Raw genomic sequence first — 18,625 nt, 5'->3', positions numbered from 1 at the left:
TAATCACAAATAATGTCGTTTTAGTCGCATAAAGTTGAAACATTAAAGAAAAACTAACAAAACAACGAATAAAGTTGTAATTTTGGGAAAAATAGCTGGTGGAAAAAGATACAGTATTATGAGAATATAGTCAAAATATGTGAATAAAGTCGTAATTACTAGAATAATATTTACAAGAAGAATGTTGAAGTAGTTGGGAAATTTAAATACAACTGCAGAAAAGAAAAAAACAGTCAAAATATTGAGGGAAAAAGTTGGATTCGAACGAGAAAAAGGTTGCAATTTTACAAGAATAAACTCATAACGTTATGAAAAAAAATAATGTCATTTTTCTAGAATAGGGTGGAAATATTCAAGAAAAAAGATGTTGTTTTTAAGTCGTAATATTATGAGAAACAAGCAAAACAAAATAAAGTTGTAATTTTTGAATAATTAGGTTGGCAGATCTAATGAGGAGAAGCGGTGTAGAAAATGGACGGATGGAGTTTGGCGGATAGGCTCCAGCATACCCGCGACCCTAGTGAGGATAAGCGGCATAGAAGATGGATGGACAAAACAACCGAAATGGGGAATAATATGCTTTTTCACCGACATCACAAGGTTGAGAGTTCTTTTCTTGGAATATACTGTATATAACTTCCTGGTATATCTACAAAATATTAAAATGTCCCTTGCATCTTTTCATTTTCCTGCATGTGGGCCTCTGGAAAAAGTTTGAACACCCCTGCGTAATCCTGTCTGCCTGCCTCACACCTGTGGTTCACGTGTTATGGTTGAATCTAACTTTTTATGGCTTTAAATGCATTCTCAGCCTATGCTGATCACATGTTGCCGTTTTGCAGATAACCTTCTTGCAAACCTTACAAAAGTAGATTTGCCAAGTAGAACATACCTATTTACACTCAGTATACACATGCACAATTTGCCATCTATCACCTGCGGTTCGCTTGTTACGGTTGAACTTTTTATGGCTTTAAACGCATTCGAAGCCCATGCTGAGCGCAAAAAGTGATTTTCTAAATAACTACAGCTCCTGTGGTGCCTCGACAATGGAAAACAAAAGCTCTGAAATCCTACTCCGAACCAGCTCTGAAACAACTACAGTGGAAATGGGGTAACAGCACCGGGTTCGAATTTCAGCTCGGATCACTGTGTGTGCAGTTTGCATGCTCTCCACATGCATGTGTGGCTTTTTTCCAGGTACTCTGGTTTCTCCCACATCCCATATACATGCATGCTAGGCATACATACACATTATTTAACACATATAATGCAAACTGGAATAGGTTCCAGCTCAGGAGGTAGTAGAAAATGAAGAGGAATTGGGAGGAATATAGACAATGATTGTCCAAGACGTGTACGTAATGTATACACACTGCAGTTGAAACTATAGCACCATTCATCCTAATAAATCCTTCCCTACTTGTTATATTGTAAGATTCTTTGACAAAAGGCATTTTAGTTTCTGTGGGTCCAGCTTTGGATCATGTTATTTTAATGTCAGAACTAATTAGCACTCCGGGTCAGGCATAGCTAGAGTGATTGCTCATCCATAACTCTGAGCTGGGCTGCTGTGGTCCACACTGCAACTCATTCTGGCATGCTTAATTGGAGCTGGAGCTACTGTCTGAGACCATAAACACATCCTGTGATGTATGCCTCCAAAATTGTCAGGTGGTATTAACATTGTTTTTGTTCTGTAGTCACCCATATCAGCTAAGCAAGCAGGCCAATTATAAGATACAATGTCTAATGCAATGGATCAGGTGTGCGCCTTCAATGGCATGTTGTTTATTTTGTCATCCGCTTTGGACTTAAGCGTCACAATTTTGAAAGGTGCCTGTCTAAATGCACGTACTTTTTTCAGTCCACAAACAAAAAATGACTGTGCAGTACTTTCTTTTCACATGTTAGACAAAGGTGAAAGGCCATTTGCTAATGTGCTGCAAGAGATGAGAACAGGAGAGAAAACACAACAGCTCAAACGCGTTAGTAACACCGATAAAAACTCAGTTTATAAGAACAAATAATCAATAATTCATCAAAAGAATTATTACATGCACCAAGTTTAGCAAAATACTTTTTTTAAAAAATATTCTAATAATGCAAAAATGCAATTAATTGATTTTGTAACACGAGTGGTATCCAATAGGTAGTGTATATAAAATACTGACCATTACTAAGCATACAGTACTGATGCTTATGTACACACACCGTTGAGCAAATATGCTGTGCTGTGCACTGTACATTGGAACACCTACACAGCGCCACTACTTGTCGAAACCAGGAATGACAAGACCAAATGAATAAAATACAAACATTAGATTTTTAGGTCTGTAGCCCAATATTGGGCTACATAGCACACACTTCAGCTGACTATAACGACGACTGCCGTATACACAGGGTTAAATTTTAAATAGAATATAACGTGTAATGATGTAGGTTAAACGTAATGGGAAAAAACATGATATTGAGGTAATTTCAACGTGTTCGACCACTCAGTTTGGCATGGTGATTTCATGGAAACAATACATGCGAGTATAAGTACATCGTGACGCTGTAGTTGAACTGTGGCGGAGTCGGTTCAAAACAAACAACATATTCCTATAAGATAAGTACTTTGAAAAACAATCCTGATTTTTTACTTCCAGGTAGTGCCTTCCCCCGATAAGCCAAACAGTACGTACCCAAACAGGCGTACTGGCGTCATTATGTCCTACCTGCAAGACAAAATTTGGGGAAACTGTGTTATGATCATTTCCGGAAGATCGAAGCGTTCCCTACAGAAACAAAATGGATTCCTGAAACTACACTTAGCTGAACATTCGAGCGTTTTTAAAGGTTACGGGACTAACAACTTGGCCTTGTGAGCCTATATTTACTCACATCACCGAACAGGTAATGTAATAGTGACAATTTGACGAGCGGATTATGTTTCCCGCTTGGGTTATTTTTAGCGAACTAATTTGATCCCGTTTGCTGGGCACAGGTTGAGAACGTCATTGCTAACTGGCTTCTGCTTAGCTAGCTTTCGATGACACCACATTTATGTATTTTTAAACCAGTCCATGTCGTTAAGTAAGTATAGGAGTTGTGTCAGCTTGCTCAGATTCTCCTGAATATGAGTCAGCGTCAGTTTAAGGATGTTAAACGTTCTCGTCAAGTTAATCGCCAACATAGCGTTAATTGTCAGAAGGCCTGTTGGTAGTTTATGTGGCTAGCTGCTTCTCCGCTAGTTAGCCTGGAAGCCACTTAGCTTGGCTTGTTACCCATTTGACTCTTACCTTGGTTACTCATAAGCGGACATAGTAAATGTTAGAAATACATTTAATTGACTATAATTGGAAGTGATGCCGTTTCAACCCACACGGGCGGTGACAAGTTATAGATTATGTCAACCGTGGTCAGTACGAACATATAGCTGTCCAATGTAAGCGAAGCTACCTGATGCCATTTTGTTTTTTTGTATTTATCTCGGTCATCATAACGCACTTTTGTTTAAAGCCCAAATTCCATGCATGTGTTTTTCATATTCCACGAAATCACTTGGACATTAGCTGCCAAACGCACTGTATCATCTCGCTTTTTTGTACGTATCGTTCAGTGTTTGTGGGTCGGCAAACTGATAGGAAGTGCGACCAGCATTGTAGTTTGCTCTTCAAGCATTAGACCGAATAGAAATGCTAATGACAGGTTTTGGCTTGATTATCTCATATTTAATGGAACGCAAAGAGTTTCCACCACTATCGGCAGGGAAATAATGTGGTTGCTGCTTCATGAAAACACAGCCTTTTAAAAAGGTCTAGAATTCCCCTCATACTTAATTTCTACTAAACATTTCTAAAGCCCGTCTCTTTGTTATTTTCACGTACTTTTGGACGGTGTCAATGTTTTTGGAATTATACCAACTTATATATGTCATTTAACCAACCATATTAATCTCTGCTTCAACCATTTTTATTCATGTAATCTTCTGATGTGCCCTGCAGCATCTAGATCTTATTGGGGACTGGAGCATATCCTTCGACCTCTTCCCCTTCTGAACCAATGGAAGGGTCCGACAGTTCAGAGCAGAGCAGCAGTGACCAGCCTGAGTCACAGCGCAGGCGGCAGCTGGATCGTCTGGACCGAGAGGAAGCCTTCTACCAGTTTGTCAACAATCTTAGTGATGAGGACTATCGTCTCATGAGAGACAACAATCTGTTGGGAACCCCAGGTAATATATATATATCTTTTTAATTTTACACAAGATTGTAATAATTATAAATATGGATCAGGGCCTGCATCATATTAAATCAAAATGTTTCGTATCTACTAAAAGCATGCTGCGTTAATTATATAAAGCGGTTTGGCTGGATTTACACGACAAAGTGACACACTTTCAGGGTGTTTATTTTTTGGTTCTTAAAACGTACCCAATTTGCATGTGTGCTATGGCAGCGTAAAGGAAAAAATAACCAATTGAGTCAGGTAGTCTCGGATCATAATCGGGTCTCTTTTTAATAGTTAATGAGTGGAATATCTTGGTGACAAACACATACACATACACATCTACCCGCTCAACACACCTACAGTGAAAACTACAGTGACTATTAAATAGTGACGGCTCTCTATATGGAATACTATTGAGTTACCTGCATTGAAACAAGTGGCCTAAAATGTCAGTCCAAGACCACTACATGGTACGTAATTATTATCTTCAGTTTTGTCGCTGCACAATGTCACACCGTCTACCAGTGTGTCGCTTTTACTTGCAATTTGGCAGTGTGCACATATTGGGGGTTTGGTTGAGGCTTTCAAAAAATGTCAACAAAGAGATGTCACACACTGCGATTGGCTGGCGACCAGTCCAGGGTGTACCCTGCCTCTCGCCCCAGCATACCCCCGCCACCCTAATGAGGATTAAGCGGCACAATGAATGAATGAGATTTCACACATCACTACGTAGATGTAGGTAGGTGTAAAATAGCGTATCGGGAAGTAAATCAGAATTGGGTACGTACACCTGCAGTGTAAATCCAGCCTAAGAATTATTGCACTGATATAAGTATGTCCTAATGGGTAAGGGTGTGCTGTTGGATTCACAATCAGTTCCCTATTTTAAATTGTTCGACATTATTTGTTTGGATTTCTCTGAATATTGTGTATTGTACTGTTTACTCTGGATGTCTATCAGATTATTTTTTTTTAATTCAAGTGTTACAAATTGATAGCCATTTTTCTTACATACTCTTATCTAGCATGTGGCATATTACAAAACCTTTGACATGCAGGATGTGTATGTTGATGTTTGTGGAGCTTGAAAATGTATTGGGAATAGGGCTGCAGAATTCTGCAAAAAATGTGAATTATGATTTTATTGCTTATAATTGAGATTGCGATTCTCTGGGCCGATTTTTTTTTTTTCACATATGCATGCACACACATACACACCATATTCAGGGCCATGTGCTTACATTTTACAGAAATCCCATTGCTTTTTATTATTAGATTCCTCATTGTCTTTTCTGCTTCAAAGAAACTTCCAATGGTCTTTGCCATTCTTCATGGACCGTTGACGGGGGACTTTCTTGTTAGAAATTAATAGAAATAGAGGGAAAAAATAAAGTCAAATATGTGGCTTGCTCACTCACTGGACAGTATATTTATTTTATTTTGGCTCCACACACGGCCAACAGCGGGGAGAACCAGGGTCGTGGAGCCAACTCGCCCTGGTCGACAAGGCAGGGGGGGACAGGGAGAGTGAGGAGGAATTGTTGGCTGTTATGCCAACGACAGTGCAGCTGTCCCAGAGTAAAATGGCATCATTTGTTTGTGATGCTGCACGTTATTTATTTTTTTTCATCGTCATCGTTTCGAAATTAGACCGCATATTAGTGTGAACTGAGATTTTTTTTTGTGCAGCCCTAATAGAGAATAATAATTTTGGCTTCTGTCCCTTTTACAATTAGTGTTGATTTGCTGTTGTTTTGCATATTACACATTTTGCTGGGCGATAATTGTGCGTCAATTTATTGCCGATAAACGATATTATTGTGAACGTTATGATAATATATGGCATAATAATGCGTATACCGTATCAAAAGCAATAAACTTTAATTTCTCATGAGTATTCAACATTGTAATTGGAATGTCAAGAGTTTTTAAATAAAATGAACAAAAACACAAAAAAACTCCAATGAAAATAAAATGGACTCTTGGCAAAAATTGCACTTACAAAAATCGCAATAAATGACAATATTTCTGATTTTGAATCGGTCACTTTCATTATTGTGTGAATATTGATTTAAAAAAAAAAAAATGTAATGGATGTCAGCCACTGCAAACATTTCTACAAAATCCCCAACAATTTGTAATGCCTGTGCTTGTGGCTAAGGAAGACGTAGTCACCAATGCAATTCCATTTGTAATGTAAGATATTTTTATGATACACTTATTTTGTTAGCATAATTAGACAGGATGTGGCTGTTATTTTGGAGGCGGGAAGTGTATTGTGTGTTGAGTGTCTGTTGACGGTTAAGACGAGCTGGGAGCAAGAATAAACGTGCCTGTCGCCTTATTTCACTGACAACTTGCACGATATCTGCGGGCCTTGTATAATGCCCACTTACATTAACAAGCAGTAAAAGTACACTGTGTAAACACACCTGTAGAGCCTGAGACGCACACACACAGCCACATTAGCATGCTCTGCTAAACTAAGCTAACCCACCTAACTTCCATTCACGTTCATGCACATGTCAATATATCGAGGCCGGCAAAATTATCGCGTTTGTTTCTTTTATTGTACAGTTAGTTAGTCGCTTCATTGATTATTGTGACAGGCCTCGTTGTAAAGTAGTTATCAGTTTATCTAATATTAGTCTATATGTGACCATGAGGTAATTCTTTCCCTCCGCCATTTGTTAAAATCTCTTGTTTTTTTTGCCTGAATCGGAAGATATTGTGCTGAGAAATATGCCCTGGAAGCTTGGATTTGTCACTATGCTGAAAATGCCATAGCCTCAGTGCTCTACTGAACATACCCAATCCGTTTCTGTCCCAGGACAGTGGGAAGGGGAATGTAAGTTTGGAGCATCCTTTAGAGGATCATCCTGCAAGGAGAGGGCATTGACTGGAAAGTGGCATGCCCTGGTAAGTCTAAAGGTTTTTTTAGCATTGTCGTGCCAACAGCTCTATGGGCCACTATTGTTTGAAATATACTTTATTGACAGTGACACAAATCTTCAGCTCCCATGTCACATGTATAGCTTGTTTTTTTCCCAGTACAGCACCTCTTTCTTTTTTCTCCACTATTCCCAGTTTAAGTGTTAAAATGTATATTGTTGTTGAGGTTTAAACAAATAAGTTAAGGCTTTGTATTGTGTTGAAATACATGTTTTGGGTAATCCAAATTGACTGGACGTCTGATTTTAGTGCAAAAATGTGCACGTAGTGTCTGAGAATGTGAACTTAACATAAAATAACCTTAACAAAATCAAGTTACGCAGTCAGACAAGACAAACCTTTTCTCTTTGATAACATGCTCTTGTTTTGTCTTTCAATATTGTTTTCAGGAGAAGCAACAGAGGACGAGCTGTTTAGTAGACTTCATCATATTAAAAATGGCGCAGAGCAGCAGACTAACACCCCCAGGACTGAAAATGGAGAAGATCCAGGGGGTAAGTTTTCTTTGTTTTTCCCATTTTAAATCTAAATGTATACTAAGGCCTGGAATGTCAGGGTAGCTCACAATACGATTTGCGATACATGGCTCACAATAATACAGTCAAGGTTCGATTATCGCTATGTTGAGGTTTTTCAGAAATAAATTATTAAATGATCGCTGTTTCGTGGTAGACTATGTCTATTAGTCAAAACATATTGAAATTGAAGTGATCTTTACTATTCTGGTCACTAGGTGGCAGTAATGACACAAAACATTGAGACATTACCTTACGTTACATTACCTTAACACTGCATGAAGTAATGAAGTTAGCCATGGCGTGTCCGACATGAGAGAGGGGGGAAAAAGTTCTCCCATTTTGTATGGAAGTGGTAAGTTTTTGGCTTCCTAAGTTTAGAAGAAATAAATTTGAGGCTAACTGGCTAGCTAGCGGCCTTCTCAAGTTCCTACAGCATTGAAGTCGTGCGATGTGATGTAAGCAATGAATAATGGGAGTGTAAAGGCGACTATAGAGGTGTTATTTCATGTCTGCAGGGCTCCAATAATGTTAACTCATATTTAGAAAGTCAGAAACAGGCTTTCTATGCTCTAACTATGAAACTATTCCATTTGTTATCATTTCTATATCGTGGAAATTCATTTATCGCGGTCGGGTCTGAAACCAATTAACTGTTATTAATGAGGGACGACTGTATCTCGATATGGCGATAGGGTGAAACAAAAAAAAAAATAGTTTTTAACAAACAACAATAGTGCAAAAAACAGACTGTTTTCGTGCCACATAACAAGATTTTTTTTTAGGTGTCTGCCAAACGGTCATACTATTTAAACTCATTCAGAAAACATCATCTCATGTCTCTCAAGCAGATCAGAGCTATTAAATACAAGCATAACATAAATATATATTTACTCTAGTAGAGTAGTAGTGACCTAATCACCGGAAAGAGTAAGAGAATGACCTCGATGAGGTAGAGCGGCATGAGGACTATGTTGACAATAAAAGAAGCCAACTAAACACCTCTCTTGATTGAACACATTTTTCATTTGAATAGAAAAATCAACATTTCTTTAAGAGGCACAGTTTTCCCTGTGAGCGTGCTGACGAACGAGGTGTGCAGCCAGTGTGTCTTTTGTGAGACACTTCTTACATACTGCAAGGTCCTTATCCAGCTTTGTCCAATCCACGCTGTAAAAGCCAAAGCGAGTCCACACGTTTGATTTCAACTATGCTGCCGAATCTTTTAACTTCATTTAACTTCACCGTCCGAGCACCTCATAGCACGGCCGTTGTTTTTTCTTCTTTTGTGACTTTCTCTCAATTTTCTGCCACTCTGGTGAGGAGCTCCTCCTGGATGACATGTAAAATGGTGACTCAACTCACTGAGGAGGAACGGTGAAAGAAGCTTATAGCGGCTTTATTTTAATAATTGTAAAAAAATAAAAAATAAATAACAAGATACACAGCGAGAGTGTATCGATAATCTGTAGTAGGGTTAAATATTACGACAGTTTGATATATCAGTAGTTTGTCACACTCCTAATGTAATCATTTTGTAGAAATTATTTTACATGTCTTGTTTATCATTTTTAGAGCAACCTGAAACCTCAGAGGATCCTGCTAATGGAGACAGTCTCCTTGAATGGCTAAATACAGTGAGGCGCACAGGCAACACAACCAGAACTGGTCATCGTGGAAACCAGTCATGGCGGGCAGTTAGTCAGACCAACCCAAACAGTGGAGACTTTCGCTTCAGCCTGGAAATCAGTGTGAACCGCAACCTAGCTGAGCAGCAGGCAGCTGCCGAAGGAGAGCAACAAACTGCTGAGTCTCAAGCAGTGGAGGAAAATCCTGACACGCAGGTTCTTATGGAGACAGGAGTGGTAGAAGAACCAGTTGTTGAGGAGATGGCGGTCATAGTAGAACCTGAGCCTGAACGGGAAGAGGTTGTTTCAGATGAGACACTTGGAGAAGTTCCCAGCTCACCAGCTGTTGTGCCAGTTCCACCCACACTTTCTCCTTCTCCACGTAGAGGGCACAGGAGGGCTCGTAGTCGCAGTTCTGAGCCATGCAGGACCAGGGCTCGTACAGCCAGGAGTCGCTCCCCTCTTCGTTTAGATGAGCTGGAAGAGCTCCCAAGTCCACGTTTTGCCCAAATGTCTGAAGGCCCCAGCACAGAGATTAGTGCTCCACCTGCGCCTCAAGTTGAGGGTAGTTCTCGGACTCGACAACATGTTCTTTCTAGACAAAGTGCTCCTGAGAGCGACATTCAGCAGCCCAGTGTTGAAACTGAGCAAAGCCCCGAGACCCCAAACGTCACACCTCATGAAGGAGAAACCGGAGCCGAAGGTGGTGCAGCTGGACGACGGCCGCCGACTATAATGCTGGATCTCCAGGTGCGTCGTGTGCGTCCCGGTGAGTATCGCCAAAGAGACAGCATTGCCAGTCGCACCCGTTCACGATCACAGAACTCAAATAACACGTTTCTTTATGAAAGCGAGCGTGGTGGATTTCGTAGGACTTTCTCGCGCTCAGAACGCGCTGGTGTCCGGACCTACGTCAGCACAATTCGTATCCCTATTCGCAGAATTTCAGATGCAGGTTTGGGTGAGGCGACCTCAATGGCTCTCCAGTCTATGATTCGACAGATCATGACAGGCTTTGGTGAACTTGGATACCTCATGGATTCAGACTCAGATTCTTCCGATTCCAACCGCGGAGTCCATGTGCCAATGTCTGAAACCCCCAATAACCCAGAGGGCACCACTCCTCCTGCTGCTGATGAACCACCCGCAGCTGCTGGTGTCAGAGTCGAGACTCTTGAGATTGATGCAGATGAGGGTCTTGCTGTTGCTCCGCCGGCCTCTGGTGCCAGGGCTCGACCCAGTCCCCCCCTCAGCCTTGAGGAGCCCAGCTCATTACCCCTTCTCCGACTAGCTCACTTCTTCCTATTAAATGATGAAGATGAGGACCAGCCCCAAGGGCTGACCAAAGAACAGATTGACAACCTTGCCATGCGCAACTTTGGCGAGAGTGATGCCTTGAAGACTTGCAGTGTCTGTATAACAGAGTATGCAGAAGGAAACAAGCTCCGCAAGCTTCCCTGCTCCCATGAGTATCACGTGCACTGCATTGATCGCTGGCTATCGGAAAACTCTACTTGCCCCATCTGTCGCAGGGCTGTCCTGGTGTCTACCAATCGCGAGAGTGTCGTGTAGTTCATAACAGGCCTTATTGCCCCCACATTAATGATCTAATAACCCAAGTCCATTAACCATTTAAAGTAGAAGGATATTTGTTGAAATGTATTCCTTTCATACCATTTGGATTTGTTGTGATGTTTGATTTGGGCTGGTCCATGCTGTGCCACTGGCGGAGATCAGGGTTGCTGTGGTTTCATGATATATCAGTTAGTATGAACATTGTTGGTTATCATGTGTACATTTTCTTTACATCAGCGGAGAATCTCCACTGCACATGGCTATCTCCTTCCCTGTTAATCAGGTTTTTGTGAATATCATGCTTTACCCAGCCAAAACAAATGTTTCATTGTAAACGATCATTGTACAACAAATATGAATAGTTATACCTTTTTGAGACGGCCATTGTACATTGAAAATGTCACTGCAACCTCGTGTCCATTTGTAGAGCTATACTATTACAACTTTCCAAAGTTACTCACACACACACACCATGCATGCTGTTTGAATCAACCTTTAGTCACCATACTGATTTATGCACTGGGCCAAGTTGTGTGTTAAAGCAAGCCCCTGTATATAAAGACAACTATCTGGTTATAAAAGCTGTGCACACTTGGGCCGCTCAAATCTGCACCATTCTTTTTTTTTTATTGGCTCTGAAACCAAGCCTTATATGCCATAAGGTATGTATTGGTACAGTTACAACAGGTCAAAGTATTAGCTGTAAATAAGCTTGTATAAATAATTTTGAATCATGCTTTGTATCAGTGGTATTTTTTTTATTGTACTGTAAATAATTTTCTGTAATGATTAGGAGCATATTGGCCAATGTTATTGTCTACAAGAGCAACCCTTAATTTACATACAAACAGCTGGTATCAATGTGTGAGTGAATAATTTAGTGATTGTGACAGCCAAATGAGGACATTGTTGGTTTGCTACTTCAAGTGACACGTATTCAGCCATATTTGTTCACTATGGCATGAGCTAGCTGCATAATTAATTGTTTTATAAAGTAGATGGTTTTTCAGGCAAAAGGAAGTGCAAGTCACCTTTGGATAATGTAACCTTTGGCCATTAAAAAAAAAGCAAATTACACTGATATCACAAATTAGGGATGTCTTGGTAGTAGGTTGGTTTGATAGTGTTGTAGGCATGTTAGTCCCCTCTACCCCCATTTACCTTTTTACTACTATGAAAGAGAAACATGCCCAAATTCTATCCTTTCGTCACATGTAAAAGGTAATTAATTACATTTATATGTAAATAAAGTGCACAATTATTTTTTTCAATTTATCTATTGCTGGTCTACTTGATTCCTACGTTAACATTTTCTGTAATGGAGTTGAAATGCTCAAAGATAATATTGAGATTATTAGGTTTAATGCCTCAATTCAAGACACAAAATGATGACTCATGTACAAATCATGACTCGCACCACGGCGCTCCTGTCTGTATCAGGTTTATTGTCAAGGTGTTTAGCCACCAACCACCCATAACAGTGTGCAATACATGCAAACGTACACAATATAATAAATGCTGTTATTAAAATTATTGTCTTAATTCCTAAATTAAGATTTTGTTGCATTTTTAAAATGTTTTAAGTTCATTTTTAGCTAATTTAAATGATGTGACTTGAATTTGAATTTTTATAGCACTGTTGATTGACGAGAACATGCAGGGAGAAGAGGACATCATTCTACTTCCATCCTTTGGCATGTTTGTTGTCCTCATCCATGCCACGGTTATTACTCTTGGCTTTGCAGACCAACAAACAAATGAATGCAAGATTTTGTCATTGTTGAATACTATAAACTGTGTATTAACTATATAAACTTGTGTACAAACGATATGAACTATGTTCCTTTTGGGGCCATGCTTGGCGTTGTTCTGTGACCCACCCAATTTGAATGGGTGTTAAAGGAGACTAACCGCTGAATTAAACAACTTGTTATGCTACTGAAGTATTGTAGGTATCAATTCTGTGAAAATGCTTTATATACGTCACAGTGAATCATACTGTTGGTTGCTGGATCATGACCATCTATTACACTTATAGAGCGCCCCCTACCGGTCTGACTTGGGCAAACGCATTCATTGTTGGCAAAAAAATGCGTTTGCCCGAACGAAAGAGACATTGTATTCAGATTGTCTCCAACACGTCACAAGCACTCGCAAATCAGACATTAAAACGGGCATAGAAGCATATTTGTGAGTCAAACCTTTCAGCAGATGAAGCACTACCCGAAGCACGTTGCACACCTTGTTTAACATCGATGACGTCCTTTCAAACCCATACAATCCCTGGACCATCACTAATTGTTGGCATATTGAATTGTTAACACATGAATAAATTACTTTTGTTCCGGCAACCCAAACACCGTTAAATAAAACTAGATAGTAATGTTTTATTGCCTTTTATGTGAGCGTCTGTGGTTGCGTTGCACCAACAAGGAAGTGGCTGTGTCAGACAAAAAATGGCACTGCGGAGAGCTGGTTGTCGTCTTTGGCCGGTCCAGAGGATCACTCTTCAGGTATTTTTATTTATTTTTTTGTAATTGCGAACATTTATTCTATTACAATGAAACTGGCCGTCTCGTCTATATACAACATTAAATGCGATTGGTAATCTATAGTGCTTTCGCTGAACGCACGAGCGTCGCTACTAAGATGTTGACTAAACTGATTAATTACAGCGGGTGATAGCTACATTGCTAACAGGAAGCGGCTATATAATAATACAATGTGTTTTCATTCACTTCACTACGAATGTAATGATTGGTTTCTTTCAGACTGTCTTCTCTCAAACTCAAGCAACTGTTAAATTCAAGGCAACATGTCCAGTGGAAGTGAGTCATGTGGACCATTTCGTGCTTACTGTGAAAAGTGTGTCAGACACGATCAACTTCTACACATCAACTCTGGGCATGGAGGTCGTCACTTTTAAGGTATGAACAAGGAGATTCATTAGTTGCAGTTACTTTGTTTGTAGAATACTGCTTCTGTCGTACTCCTGTTGATTTAACCCTTCAGAGTTCCTGGTTGTGCTAAATGAATATACCCGTAGTGTAGGAATACAAACGGTATTTGTACGGTGGCCGACAGGGGTGAACGTTGTGCAGTAACGTCCAAACACTAAAATAATTAAAAACCAAAACAAGACAAGCACCATTAAATAACTGAAATGGGAAAACGCTACAAGAGTTAAAAATAAACCTGCTGTGAATTCTAAAAACAACTGTGCGAGAGAAAAGCTTCAAATTCATGAAACACAATGGAAGTTTGCCAGGGTACCAGATAGGCCCGACCGGAGGAATGTCCTTCTTTAAAGACACGAGATGCCCATAAGAAAGTTGGCATGTTTTCCCTTTGATTCTGCCTCATTAAACGTTCAATCAGGACAAACAACAAATGTGTGGATTACATTTCTGTGCACTGACTAAATCCTGAATGCTACGTCAGCACTCTTTCTGTGACTATACTTGTCACACTGGCCCTATTTTATTTAAGGAAAAAAAAAAATGCATTCTTTGTATTTGTCAAATCGAATAGATTGTTAAAATGGCATTTTATTTGAGAGACACTAAACAGTGCTTATGACTTAAGCAGTAAGGACTCAAATTTCAAACCTATGACTTGGGCCTTGACTTTTCCTGTCTTGGCTTGAGACTTGACTTGGACTTGCACGTCTTTACTTGAGACTTGTAAAACACTGACTTGCCAATTCACGCAGCGACTTTTAGTGTTAGAATGAGACCAAAAACAAGCCAAGTGTGGTTTGTGTGTTTTTGGCATTTGCAACATTTTTCTTTTGCATTTGTTTTTTTATCTTGCAGCGTTTTATGTAATTGCAGCTTTTTCCTGTTGCATTTGTTTATGGTGTTTGTGTGTTTATGGTTGTGGATTAATTCTGTGTTTGGAGCATTGGGACGTTTGCCTGAGGATATTCTGTTTTAAAACATTTTAGAATTGGCGTCTATGTTCCTTAAATAAGCCTCATATGGCGACGCCACACAAAAACACAGTTGTCCACTCACAACAAAGAAATGTCCCATTGAAAATACCATTTTTAATTCAACAACAACATTTATCTTAACGTAAACTAATGTTACAATTTCAATTTGGGCTGCGAACATTCAATTTATAATATTTATAGTTGTCCACAGGATGACTTTTTTCCCCATTCAAACATGCAGCAAAATTTCCCTCAGGGCCTAATAATAAGAATAACAATAATATGCTCATGGTCTTACGCCAAAGTACATCTGTGACATGTCAGAGCCACATGAACCATCTCGGGATCTGAGAAGCTCAGGGAGTGGTCTCCTGCGGGTGCCCAGAGTCAGGACTAAACACGGTGAGGCTGTGTTTCAGTTTTATGCTGCCAAAATCTGGAACAGTCTTCCAGAAGATGTGCGACAATCCTCAACTTTGGCAATGTTCAAATCCAGGCTGAAAACGTTTCTATTCAGCTGTGCATATGACAACAGAACGTATTTTATCAGCACTCTCCAATTTTAATTCACTATTATTTTTTTATTTTATGGAATGATCTACGCCACAACCTTAATGAGGACAAGCGGCATAGAAGATGCATGGATCTTTGGAATTTTATGTCATGATTTTAGAATGATTTTGTGTTTTATGGAATGATTTTATGAAGTGATTTTTACTCTTCTTTTCTGTAAAGCATTTTTGAATTACCTTGTGTACAAATTGTGCTCCATAAATAAACTAGCCTTGCCTTGCCTAATAATAACAAATACTCCATCTATCCACCCATCTTCTATGCTGCTTATCCTCACTAGGCTCGCGGGTATCCTGGAGCCTATCCCAGCTGACTTTGGGTAAGAGGCGGGGTACACCCTGGACAAATACTCCTTGTATGGAAATGATTCTTATGAAAACATACTTGCCTTTTTAAAAAAAAAAACTGAATTCATATTTAATATTTAAATCAAGCTCTAGTGGTTGTACTCAAAGTGGAAGCTGACAATTCTTGGCATTAGAGTCAAACGTGTGAGTTAAATGAAAGGCCGTTGTAAATGTTAACCATATGAATACTGTAAGCTCCCTCCAGCTATCAAAGTCATAGCGCTTTAACCATTTGCATACTAGAAATACTGTATTCACGGTCTTTCTGAGATGACATCATTGTTGCAACATTGCTTCATTATTGCGATGCAAACTCCAATCAGGCCGAAGTAACAGCTGTGTATACCTCCACAGTGGAGCCATGCCTAACCTATAAATTACTCTGTGCTTTTCCCCTCCTACCTTTACTGCATAACAAGCAAAAGAAAATAAATAAATGACAGGATTCTGCCCAAAGCTCTGAATGTATTAGAAACAGCACCCAGAGGCAACAGCTCCGTTTCTGAACAGCCAATCATAAACCTGCTTAACAAAAACACCCTGCAACAAACCTGCACAGAAAAACAACAGTAAACGAAAGAGGTACTTTTGCACATAATGAACATTTCCCCTCAAATATTGGACGGAGCAGCAGCCACGACGTTCAAAAGACACTTGTTGTAACTATCCTCTACTCTATATTGCAATCCCCAAGCAATAAGGAGCAATGCATGAGGAGCTTGATTGCCGCTTTGCGAGAGAAAAACCTTTTTGACAGAAAAGATTATGGAACCACGAGAAATTAACCAGCTCAGAACCTACTTGCATTATGTACCTTTTCGCTCTTTGGCAACACTCGTGATTCCAGCTTAAAGATGCAAAAGGATGATGCATTGGGGCAAATGCAGTAGTGACCAACCAGACACAACAGATGGCGCCGCAATAAAAATAGGTTGCTGTTTGCTTGCCTTGTAACATATACTGTGCATACTTACGTTATCACCACCTACAGGAATGGAGTGGGACATAATTGCCTTGAAGGCAGTTCAGATGGACATGTTATGGCTTAGGTTGACTGGCAATATTTTTTGGATTATTATTTAATTAGAATCTGTTTAGAAATGACAATGCTACTATGCACACTTAAGCAGAATAAGTGGATAGTTTGTAATAATTAGTGTGGATCTACTCTATGCATTATGAAAATATTTTCTTAGCGCAGGACTCAGACAAGGACGTGCTGGTTCTTAAATGTAAGAGAACGTCCACAAGATGGCAGAATTTGATTGCATAACATTGACTGATTAGCACGGGGGTGTCCAAAGAGCAGCCATTTACAGCCTTTTTTACAATAGTGAGGAGCCTTTTTCACAGTAGTTTTACAATAATAAAGACAACATATTTGGAGAGTAAATTCATAATATTGTGAAAAAAATTGCTTAAAGTTGAGATATTGGATTGAAAATGCCATAACTCCAAATTGTAAAGTTATCAAAATTAAAGAAGAAAGTTACACTTTTTGGAAATATAGATTGCAGGTAAAAGTTATAATATTACGATAATAAAGTCAAAATGCTATGAGAATAAAGACAATCATAAGAGCAAAAAATGTACAAGAAGAAAGATGAAATATTTGCTAAAAAAAGAAAATCAAAACAGCAAAATTGTGGGGAAAAAAGAGCAGTAATTGTATGAGAATAAAGACCAAACATTTTAACAGTCATAATATTATGAAAAACAAAACCAAAAATAAAGTTTCAATTTTCGGAAATTTAGGTTTTAGGTCAAAGTTATAATATTAGAATAATAAAGTCAAAATATTATGAGAATAAAGACCATAATATTAAGAGGAAAAAATGTACAAGAATGCTTGTCACGGAAAACACAAAAGTGAGATGCATGCTGTTTATTCTTTAAATATAAAAAAACGCCTCTGCATATCTATGGGTTGGTTCAGAAAATTAAAAGTGGCCCTCTGCATCTTTAGATTTTTTTTTTTTTAGTATGCGGCCCTCTGCTTTGATCACTTTAAGACACCTCTCTCCACTCATACGTCATCTCTGCTACACTAAGGGGAACCGTAAGGCTCTGGGCTTTGGGAAGCAGAAGTTTAACCTTCACCAACTCGGACAGGAGTTTGAGCCTAAAGCCAAGAATCCCACCCCAGGCTCTGCCGACCTGTGTCTCATCACCAAAACCCCTCTGACGGCAGTAGCCGCTCACCTGAAGGTACATTTGCCTTATCCCTTGATGCTTAATGATTTGTATATTAGTACTACTGCCACGCCCTGTATCGCTGTGTCTTGTCTGTAGGTGTGTGGAGTCCAGATAGAAGAGGGCCCAGTGGAGAGGACTGGAGCAGCGGGGACAATCACCTCTCTGTACTTTAGAGATCCAGATAAAAACCTCATTGAAGTGTCCAATTACAACCAGGAAACATGAGACAAATTTTAAGACTAAGATGTCCTCTTGAGCTTCTTTGTATCCCAAAATCTACAACCGCTGTCTTTTGATGTTTTCTGCTTTAAGCCGTAATGAACAGTACTGGAGTAAACACATGCACTTGATTTACGCAGCAGTAGATTGTATTAGCTAGCAGGGTTATTTTGTATTGTTCCCTGCAACTGATATGAGGAAATTAGTTTTTTAATATTAATACATCATAATATTTGATATTAATTTGAATGTAATTATGCATATGTATTCAAATATGAATATTTAAGTAGACATGTCAAACTAAAATGTGTGTAACACAGTTATTAATTATAATCTCTGCCTATTTACTCACCTGTTCTGTTCACACACTGCCTTTGCATTTACTACATTTCCATGTAATAAATTTCCTTTGAAAGCAATTTCATTTATGACAATTGGAGTCAAATGAAACTATAATTTGCCACCTTCGGC

General features: G+C 39.2%; 2 protein-coding genes across 2 annotated transcripts; both read left to right on the top strand.

The window, feature by feature from the left end:
• Positions 1 to 2,767: 2,767 nt before the first annotated feature.
• Positions 2,768 to 12,714, top strand: rlim (ring finger protein, LIM domain interacting). The gene is made up of 4 exons (XM_054792399.1): positions 2,768 to 2,898; positions 3,990 to 4,216; positions 7,557 to 7,661; positions 9,258 to 12,714. Exons 2-4 carry the CDS (start codon positions 4,048 to 4,050, stop codon positions 10,880 to 10,882), a joined length of 1,899 nt encoding a protein of 632 aa, XP_054648374.1. The 5' UTR covers positions 2,768 to 2,898; positions 3,990 to 4,047; the 3' UTR covers positions 10,883 to 12,714.
• Positions 12,715 to 13,256: 542 nt separating this feature from the next.
• glod5 (glyoxalase domain containing 5) lies at positions 13,257 to 18,511 on the top strand. The gene is made up of 4 exons (XM_054792400.1): positions 13,257 to 13,398; positions 13,657 to 13,812; positions 17,792 to 17,947; positions 18,032 to 18,511. The coding sequence occupies exons 1-4, from the start codon at positions 13,342 to 13,344 to the stop codon at positions 18,158 to 18,160; spliced, it is 498 nt and encodes a 165-aa protein (XP_054648375.1). The 5' UTR covers positions 13,257 to 13,341; the 3' UTR covers positions 18,161 to 18,511.
• The last annotated feature ends 114 nt before the right edge of the window (positions 18,512 to 18,625 follow it).

The sequence above is a fragment of the Dunckerocampus dactyliophorus genome, chromosome 11 (genome assembly GCF_027744805.1).
Source record: "Dunckerocampus dactyliophorus isolate RoL2022-P2 chromosome 11, RoL_Ddac_1.1, whole genome shotgun sequence".
Taxonomy (NCBI): domain Eukaryota; kingdom Metazoa; phylum Chordata; class Actinopteri; order Syngnathiformes; family Syngnathidae; genus Dunckerocampus; species Dunckerocampus dactyliophorus.
The sequence above is the reverse complement of the archived record's forward strand: the minus strand, read 5'-3'. Positions and strand labels throughout refer to the sequence as shown.

What these genes read in the sequence shown, in the direction of transcription:
- rlim (XM_054792399.1), top strand. Translation starts at nt 4,048, where the DNA reads ATGGAAGGGTCCGACAGTTCAGAGCAGAGCAGCAGTGACCAGCCTGAG. An exon ending in CAATCTGTTGGGAACCCCAG is followed by an intron (nt 4,217 to 7,556) that starts GTAATATATATA and finishes TATTGTTTTCAG; the next exon opens with GAGAAGCAACAGAGGACGAG. An exon ending in AAATGGAGAAGATCCAGGGG is followed by an intron (nt 7,662 to 9,257) that starts GTAAGTTTTCTT and finishes TATCATTTTTAG; the next exon opens with AGCAACCTGAAACCTCAGAG.
- glod5 (XM_054792400.1), top strand. Translation starts at nt 13,342, where the DNA reads ATGGCACTGCGGAGAGCTGGTTGTCGTCTTTGGCCGGTCCAGAGGATC. An exon ending in TCCAGAGGATCACTCTTCAG is followed by an intron (nt 13,399 to 13,656) that starts GTATTTTTATTT and finishes GGTTTCTTTCAG; the next exon opens with ACTGTCTTCTCTCAAACTCA. An exon ending in CAGTAGCCGCTCACCTGAAG is followed by an intron (nt 17,948 to 18,031) that starts GTACATTTGCCT and finishes TCTTGTCTGTAG; the next exon opens with GTGTGTGGAGTCCAGATAGA.